Below are 10121 nucleotides of genomic sequence, written 5' to 3' on the forward strand. Positions count from 1 at the left end.
TCTCCTCCTTGAGACCCTTCTGTAAGGGGATGTCCAGTTGCCTACAGATGGGTTTTGGGCACCCACTCCACACTCCCCCTCATACACAATGATATGATATTTTGTTCTTTGATGCCTGATACCTGGTCCCTTTGAAACCTCATGATCACACAGGCTGGTGTGCTTCTTCCATGTGGGCTTTGTTGCCTCTGAACTAAATGGCTTCTTGTTTACCTTCAAGCCTTTCAGACTCCAGAGGCTATATCTTTTGAAAGCTGGGCACCATCAGCTTTCTTCACCACATTTGCTTATGCACCCAGTTGTCTTCAGTGATCATATCGGGGAGGTGAGCACACAATGATATGATTTTTTGTTCTTTGATGCCTGATACCTGATCCCTTTGACACCTCGTGATTATGCAGGCTGGTTTGCTTCTTCCATATGGGCTTTGTTGCTTCTCAGCTAGATGGCACCTTGTTTACCTTCAAGTCTTTAAGACCCCAGATGCTATATATTTTGATAGCCGGGCACCTTCAGCTTTCTTCACCACCTTTGCTTATTCACCTGCTTTGTCTTCAGCGATTGTGTCAGGAAGGTGAGCATCATAGAATGCCAATTTAATAGAAGAAAATATTCTTGCATTGAGGAAGTACTTGAGTGGAGGCCCAATGCCCTTCTGCTACCTTAATACTAAACCTATAAATATATGCAGAGAGATCTATTTCTTCATCCTCATATGTAAATATATTTACATAAGTACATGCCTTTATTTAGACCTCTTTAAATGCCTTTTGCCTCCCAGCTCTTTCCTCTATTTCTTTTGACTTTCCTCTTGTCCCACTCATGCTCAGTCTTCATTTGGGTTTCAGTAATGCCTCTTGGTTACTTTACCCTGAATCACGCCCTACCAGGCTTCCTACACCTTCCTCACCACCGATTTGGATCACTTGTTGTTCCCTTGTCCCTGGGTTTGTTAACACCATTACCTTTCCCCCCCACCACCTCCTCTCCCATGTCCCCAGAAAACTGTTGTTTTCTCCTCCAGATTGTTCATCCAGCCTATCTTATAGAGACATACCTGCAGAGATAATAACATGCACAAAAACAAGACAGAGCAAAACTAAGCAACAATATACAACAAAAGATCAACAAACCAATGACAAAAAAACAAAACACAACTAGAAAGAAGAGCTTGTAGTTAGCTCAAGGACTGTTTGTTGGCCTTCTGGAGTGTTTTCCAGTCCAGTCTATTGGAGCACCAAGCCCTGGCCCAAAGTCCACCTTCGACATTCCCTGGGGACCTTGCCGCTCCGTTCCCTTGCTGTTTTGTTGCACCCCCTTAGTGTTTTGCCTCAGTTTGGTGGCATCAGATCAGGCACAGTTCACATACTGTGTCTCTGGTGTTGTCCTCTGTAGGGCTATAGGTCAGTGAAGGACGTTGTGTCTCATAGTGGGGCTGGCCATGTGGTCCTCTCTGTAGACTGGCTGCTCTAATCGGAAACATCATCCTCAAGGCTTGGTGGGCAAGGATGTGTTCCACTCTCTCTTCTTCCCCCTTCATTTGCTGCCCTGTGCTCCGATCAAATATGCCCTTCTCCCGGAGCTGCATATTCAGTGCCGTACTTTGAAATAAATTCTTCTGGGGGGCTCCATGTCTTTTTAAAATCCTCTTTTCTTTTGCTTGATCTCTAGCTTCAGTCCCACAGTACCCACAAAAACTCTTCTACCACCTAAACCCCATCTGTCTTCTCTTCTTGTCTTCATTACAGATATTATCCAAATAAAGTTTTCCATCACTTTCTAAAATGAATATTTCTTTATTAACTCGGCAAAACATGGCCTTAAGAAGGAAACCTGTATTCTGAAAGATAGGAGAAATTATAATATTTTTATTATATCTATTCATTACACCTCAAAGGATATATCCTAGACTATGTAAAGTTACGCTTTTACATTGATTATCATCCAGGAAATTTCTACAACCAATATCAATTGTACTAGTCAGTCTACTTTAATCTTCAGTGACATCAAGTAATATTTTAGTTTTCTGCTAGAAATCATTCTTCTACTCATGCCTTTGCATGATGCTTGGCAAATAAAACACCTCACATAATGTCTTGTAACTCATAGGTCTCAGCAAACACTGATTTAGTGAATAAGTAAATAAATGAAAGGAGGAGAGAGGCTGTAAGGGAGGGAGGGAGATAAAAGAGAAGACAATAAGGAAAGGAAGGAGAATGAGAAGCTAAGTGGTTGGTTATTTGATTGATTGCAGAACAGTGGCACTCAAGTGGAGACAGTTTTGTCCCCAGGGAAATGTTTCAATGTCTGGAGACATTTTTCATTGTAATAGCTGGAGGGGGCATTTCTACTTGTATCTAGTATTTAGAGGCCAGTGTTGGTACCGAGCATCCTTCAATGCACGGGGTGGCCCCTGCAACAGAGAACTATCTTGAGAAAGTTGATCTAAAGTAGTAAATCAATAAATTTGGCCTTGTAGGAAGATAAGTATAAGAGTTACTCTGTATTAAAGGAGAAAATACCATTTAACCCTTTAGGACAAACTGAAAATAAAATAAAACATACTACAAATAAACCCCAATACGCCTAATTAGAAGATGAAATAAATGAATTGAATAGAAGGAAATCAGAATAGCTTGCGGCAATAGTCATGCATTCTGTTTTCTGATACCTTTCTCCCCTTAACCCTGTTTTGTCTTTATAGTCCTTCCTCTACCTAGCTTGGTATATGACTATGTCCATTCTGGGGCATTATAACAACTTTTTCTTTGCTGCTCATCTTCTTGACATCGCTATGGGATTCAAGACTTTACGAACCATCTTGTCATCAGTAACTCACAATGGCAAACAGGTAAAAGTCTATCTCCACCCCACCCTCGCCGTCCCCTACTCCACATGGCAGAAGTTAAAGAAGCTACAAATAAGAAAAACAAACAAACACCTACAAATGATAATAAGACACTCTGGTGGTCTGCTGGGCTATGCATTGGGCAGCTAACAAGAAGGGCCACAGTCCAAAGCCACCAAGTTTCCACAGAAGAAACATGGTGTTTCCGCCCTAGTAGAGGTTTACAGCCTCGTAAGCCCACAGTTATAAACTGTTGTTTAGTTGAGAGACAGTGAATTTGGTTTGAGTTTTGGACAAATGATAATCCACTTTTTAAACAATATTTTTTATTCGATAGAATGCCTCCACTTTTCACTTCAAAGTGATTAACAGTTTGAAAACACCAGTCCTTTTTAGGGAAAAAGTTGAGATATTTTTTACTCCCATCAACAGTTAACAGTCTAGAATACATACCTGGGAAGTGAAGGTCCACTGCAGAAAATCAGCCAATAGCAGAACACCTTCCAGAAAGCAAGCTTATGGTGGGGCGTCCACCATTATCAGAATATAAGGTTCTGCTGTACATTCTGCCAGCCCTTTTAGATTAGCTAATGGCCTTCTGGAGCCCTGGTGGTGTTGTGGCCTGAGATCCAAAAGGTCAGAATTTCTAAGCCACCAGCCACTTGTCGGGAGAAAAACAGGGCTTTCTATTCCCATAAATAACTTAGAGTCTCAAAAACTCACCAGGGCAGTTCTCCCCTGCCTTAGGGGTCACCATCAACTCGATGGGCGTGAATGTGGCTTTTGTCTTCATGATCCATTGGACTTCTTTTCCAAAATATCCCCTTTCGTATATTCTCTCTCAAACTTGAAAAAAAAGGTACAGTTTGATAAACCTCCCTGTATGGATGCTGAGTCCTGAGAGGCCTAGTTGAACCCTCAACTCAATCAAGTATCTGCAAGACCTCAGATAAATTATTTAGGATATGTACATTTAACTTCCTCATTTTGTAACCGAAATTATATAACCACCCACCTTATAGCATTCTTATGAGAATTCAATACAAAACCTGTGGAAAGAGACCTAAGCATAGTTCCTGGCAGAGACTAAGTGCTCAGGCAACTAGTTATTGTCTTCCTAATACAGTGTTCACACTCACTATAGGGACCCAACTTGAGTTACAGCTTTCAATGTCTAGTCTTGGAAATTGAGCATCAGATGCTGTATATCTAACATTTTAAAACTGTGTATGTATGTGCTGTTTTCTTCACTTTAAATTGAATTAAAATGTTAACAATGTTTTATATTTGACCAGTTCATACTTACTTGGAGTAAAACTTGTCTGGGTCTAGACCAGGTGTCAGCAAACTGAGGCTTGAGAGCCATGTGTAGCTCATTTGGCAGTACCTGTGGCTCCGAAGTAAAATTCAAAAAAATTTAAGGACATTATTCAGAAAATTGTGATTGTATTTGTTTCTAAAAAGTATATTTACAGCTCTTGAATAATTTTTATATTGTTGTGAGAGGCAGGATTGTCTCTTTCATCTCTAAAACTTGCTGACCCTTGGTCTAGATTAGTTTATATTCAAATGGAATTCAGTTTTAATGTTTAAAATCTCCCCATATTATGAAACATGTAACAGAAATATGCATTTCTTAATTAATTCTCTATGTATCCAGTGTGTACTGAGTCACACATTTTATATTAGTATCAAAAGATTTTATAGTCCAGCACATTTTGTTGTCTTCCTAAAAACCTGGATCTATGTCCTTCTGTAGGCCCACAGGTAAATTTCCTAATTTCCAGGGAATGGTTCTTACATATATGACTTTCATTTCTAAAACCCAAACATTCCATTTGTAATACATGGAATATCTTAAAAATGTAATAAAGGGAAGCACAGTTAAACAAGGTCTACCTAAGTTTGTAATGGACTAGAGAGTCTGTATGCACTGTGACTTTCACATAACACATCTGATACGGTTTTCAATTGACTTCTGAACTTTTGTGGAATCAGTTTTTAGAAATATAAGGGAGCTTCAAAAAGTTCACGGAAAAAATGAAATTTAAAAGGTAGAATTTTTTCATCAATTTTAAGGACCACTCATATATAGAACTGAATAGTTTTAATGGGAATATCATATAGAAATTTACAGTGACCTTTTATTTCATTTATAGGATTAGCACTCACGTAAAATGACTTGTTTTCCCCCCTAACAAAAAAGTGATTTTTTTAAAAATAGACCTAACTCAACATATGCACATATAGTGAAGGGCATGAGGATGAATTGTAATAAAAGAAGAAGGCTGGAAAAATAATGCATTTTTAGTATGTTAGAAATTTCTGTGATAGAGTCAGAAGATTTTTACCAAATTGACAAAATCATACTTTAAAATACACATGTTAACAAATATACCTTTATGAAGATTACATATATAGAAGCAAAATATAATTTTGAATTAAATTTGCATAGAAATAAGGAAAGATCTTTCAAACTGTGACATTTAATTATACATTAAGAAAACTAACCTTCAAGATAACTTTGGTCACTAAACTAGGATGTCCTTTGATCATCTCTATATTAGCAAACCAAGACTTTTTGGCTTTATTTTTAAAATTTTAGTGCAAATTATTAATAGCTGTGTGTTTCCCATGCAAATTCGTATTTTAGCATATGATTGAAAATATTATTTCTCATAATTTTATCATTAACAAAAATTATATCGCTTTCCTTAGGAATGTTAACTACTAAAAGAGATTTAATCTTATAAAAATGGAGAAAGTACTTGTACAGTACTTACTACAAAATATTTAATGATAGAAAAATGAGAATTTTAAGCTACTTAGCTGCTAATCTCAAGGTCAGTGGTTTGACCCCACCAGCCATTCCATGTGAGAAAGACAAAGCTTTCTACTCCCATTAAGAGTAAATATCTCAGAAACCTACAGGGACAGTTTTACCATGTCATTTAGGATCACTATGAATAACAGTTGACTCAATGGCAGTGAGTTTTGAAAATTAATATTATTAATATCAATTTAGATATGCTTTCACTGTACTACCCACATAGCAACTAAGTAAGTAAATTTTGGCATGAAATTGTTGACAACTGGTAAAATGACAAGAATATATATGAGAGAAAAAATCCCCTTGGGGAAATAGGAAAGGTTTTAGGTATGGGTTTCTTTAGATTCCTGTCAGTAAATCAAATATATTCACTGGTGTGTCCCATTTCCACATCACTGCAAAATGCACCAGTCAAATATCTTGTAACTCTAATACACGTTCCTTTTCACATTGCTTTACAGCTTGTCTTAACTGTTGGCTTGTTAGCGGTTGTTGTATACTTATACACTGTTGTGGCATTCAATTTTTTCCGAAAATTCTACAATAAGAGTGAAGATGGTGACACGCCAGATATGAAATGTGATGATATGTTAACAGTAAGTTCATATATTTTCACTTATCTGAATGAAAAACCTTGGTGTCTCTTTAACTAATTGTTTGTTTATTAATAGTCCAGAGTAGAAAATAAATGCACAGTTAAAAGTTGTGGATCCTCAAATCGGTGGTCAGGAGGGTGCAGGAGGCCTGGTAGAGCATGATCAAGGGTAATGTAACTCAGAGGAATTACTGAAACCCAAATGAAAGCTGAGCATGAGAGTGGGACAAAAGGAAAGGAAAAAAAAAATAGAGGAAAGAACTAGGAGGCAAATTGGCATGTCTGGGAGGTCTAAATAAAGGCATGTACATATGTAAATAGATTTGTATATGAGGGTGGGGAAATAGATCTCTGTGCATATATTTATAGGTTTAGTATTAAGGTAGCAGAAGGACATTGGGCCTCCACTCAAGTACTCCCTCAAAGCAATAAAATTTGTTCTACTAAACTGGCATTCCATGATGCTCACTTCCTGACACAATCACAGAAGACAAAGCAGGTGTATAAGCAAATATGGTAAAGAAAGCTGATGGTGCCCAGCTATTAAAAGATACGGCATCTGGGGTCTTAAAGGCTTGAAGGTAAACAAGTGGCCATCTAGCTCAGAAGCAACAAAGCCCACATGGAAGACAACCCCAACCTGTGTGATCATGAGGTGTTGAAGAGATGATCAGCTATCGGGCATAAAAGAACAAAAAAATCAAATCATTATGGATGAGGGGGAGTTCAGATTGGGGACTCAAGGCCCATCTGTAGGCAACTGGACATCCCCTTACAGAAGGGTTGCGGGGAGAAGACGAGCCAGTCAGGGTGCAGTGTAGCAATGATGAAACATACAACTTTCCTCTAGTTCCTAAATGCTTCCTCCCCGCCACACAAACCCCACCCCCCTATCATATTCCCAATTCTACCTTACAAATCTGGCTAAACCAGAGGATGTACATTGGTACAGATAGGAACTGGCAACACAGGGAATCCAGAACAGATGATCCCTTCAGGACCAGTGATGAGAGTGGCGCTACTGGAGGGTGGAGCGAGGGTGGGGTAGAAAGAGGGAACCTGTTACAAGGATCTACATATAACCTCCTCCCTGGGGGATGAACAGCAGAAAAGTGGGTGAAGGGCGTGGCTAAGATATGACAAAATAATAATAATTTCTAAATTATCAAGGGTTCATGAGGGAGGGAGAGCGGGGAGGGAGGGGGAAAATGAGGAGCTGATACCAAGGGCTCAAGCAGAAAGCAAATGTTTTGAGAATGATGATAGCAACAAATGTACAAATGTGCTTGACACAGCAGGTGAATGTATGGATTGTGATAAGAGTTGTATGAGCCCACAATAGAATGATCTTTAAAAATTTGTGGATCCCTAAAGAGTTTTCAATATTTCCCCAAAATTTCCCTTTCTAGAGGCCCATAAGCAATCGGCATCTGTCCATTTCCCACATCTGCTAGAGTCTAGACCCACCTGATAACTCCCAAATAAAATTGTTAGGACTCAATCAGTTAATGCCACAATTTGGCCTATTGCTGAAATGCTCCAAGGCAGCAGATATATCATTCCCTTGGAGAACAGGTGGCAGCCCTGGCTCTTTGATTTCTTAAATACTTTCACTGAAGTTCTTTGATATAAAATAGCTCTGAGTAAAATGTGTGGAGTCTTGGTAAATATAGTGATTTACACCTTGGTCGGCCGACTGAAAAGCTGGCAGTTAAAACACACCAACTGCTCCATGGGTGAAAGACTAGGCTTTCTCAAAAGCCACATGAAGAGATCAGCAGTCATTGAGGGTCACCGTGATGGGTTTGGCTTGCTGACAGTGGGTAGAGTCTGTGTACTTATACCATAACATCATCCTCTCGAGGAGTGTGTGATGGTGTCCAACCTTGCATATCCAACATATCCAACTGTGCCATCAGCCTCATGTGTTGTTTAGTATGATTCGGTCACTTATTTGGGGAGTCTAAAAACACTCAGAAATTTTTCCTATAGAAATTCATTATCTTTGCTTCTTCACTTAATGCCATTTGGCTTACGAAATGTCTCAGTTTTGAAGATTTGGGAGAGTTATATCTGTCAAAGAAAATTAAACATATATACCATAGGCCTTTCAATTTCATGGTTATCTATTATGGTAAATCCATATCATAAAAAGTATGCAGCTATTTAAAGTGAGGTAATTTGTGTATGCTGACTTGGAGATACATACAAATAATAGTTAAATGCTTATTATTTTTTAAAAGCAATATCCTGAAAAGTGTTGCATAATCTGACCCTAGTTGTTTAAGATTACACACATTCAAACACACACACTAGAATGTATATTTGTGTATGTTAAAATATGCATACGATGTTTCTGGAATGCACAAGATACATAAGAAACAATTATATATTCCTATAGGAAGAAGGACCAAGCATTATGGGAGAGAAAAACAACATGCTTTTTTTGGGTATTTTGTATGCTTCTTTGATGTCTTTGAGGATGCATGGTAGCATAATGGTTATACATTGGGCTGTTGGCTACCAGATCAGCAGTTTGAGACCACCAGCTGTGCTGTTTGATGGGAGGAAAGAGGAGGCTTTCCACTCCCACAAACAGTTGTAGTTGCAGAAACCCTGAAGGGCAGTTCTACCCTGTCGTAGAGGGTTGCTATGTGCTTATTGACACTAAAATTAATACAATTTTCCAAGGTGAAAAAAATTTTAACCCTATAATGCTGAGCGTGACATTTAATAACATTTAATTAAATTTATATATTAATATTTATATCGATAACTATGAAAGTAAAGAATAAAAACAAAAAATTTTTTACCTGAAATTAAAAATTCAGGCGTTACAGGGTTAAACACCTGAGAGGGAAAAAAGAGTGGTTTAAGAGGAACTGCAGGGACAAAGTTTCTAATCTGTCTTATTTATATGGTTGACAAGCAAGCAATTCATGTTGTCCTTATGATAATAATTGATCATTTTAATGATTTTGTAACATTATTACCATCCTTTATATATTGTATATATGATTTGGTAGTTTTATATACTAGTCACTTACAGAATGCAAAATATTAAAAGCTAAGTTATTAAATATTAAAAGGATGATGATCATGGCTGTTCATCCATATAAAGAAAAGCCTATGGAGCAGAAGCCTGTGCAAGGCAGAAATGTCTCACACAACGAAAACCCAAACACTGTCCAATAATAGAACAAAGTGGAAACACTATACCTTGTCAAGGCCAGAAAACTGGTAAGATCTTGAAAGCCAGGCAGCCCCATCACGTTCTTGCTCTCGTGGGCTTCATTTACTTGATTTCTCAGACATAAAGGAATATTCTATTACAAATGTATATGTTCTATGTAACACTTATTATAAATGATATTCTGCCAGGTACTCGACCAAGAACATAGTGATACTGGTTCATTTAATTGCTCGACAACACCATGCTGTTTGTAGGAAACGTTATGATCCCTATTTTACAGGTGAGGAACCTGAGGTACCAACAGTTTGAGTAGCTTATCAAAGGTAATACAGTTCAGAAGAGGTCAGACACGTTAACCATGGCTGTGATCTACCTGAAATATCTTACTTTCATAAACTTGTGGTATGCATTCTGTTTGTTAAATATGTATTTAGCAGATATTTTGTGTCATGTACTTGTTGAGGATATGGCATATTTAAGCACAGATCTTATCCTCCAGAAATATGCTTGTGAAACCTTTTTTAGTAATTCTGCTAAATTAAATGCTTTTTCTATTAAAATCAAGTATATTTATATGAGGATGGGGAAATAGATCTATGAGCCTATATTTATAGGTTTAGTATTAAGGTAGCAGAAGGACATTGGGCCTCCACTC

At 37.9% G+C, this 10121-nt stretch overlaps 1 protein-coding gene across 1 annotated transcript in view; it reads left to right on the forward strand.

Moving 5' to 3' along the window:
- The window catches only part of RYR2 (ryanodine receptor 2), an 805653-nt gene that overhangs the window by 776161 nt on the left and 19371 nt on the right, over positions 1 to 10121 (forward strand). Inside the window, exons 100-101 of the mRNA XM_045294222.1 lie at positions 2705 to 2851; positions 6140 to 6274. Of these exons, the coding sequence (XP_045150157.1) occupies positions 2705 to 2851; positions 6140 to 6274 (282 nt within the window). The remainder of the gene's footprint in view (positions 1 to 2704; positions 2852 to 6139; positions 6275 to 10121) is intronic.

The sequence above is a fragment of the Echinops telfairi genome, unplaced genomic scaffold (genome assembly GCF_000313985.2).
Source record: "Echinops telfairi isolate 266 unplaced genomic scaffold, ASM31398v2 ScPeMD7_3509;HRSCAF=4178, whole genome shotgun sequence".
In the NCBI taxonomy this organism is placed as follows: domain Eukaryota; kingdom Metazoa; phylum Chordata; class Mammalia; order Afrosoricida; family Tenrecidae; genus Echinops; species Echinops telfairi.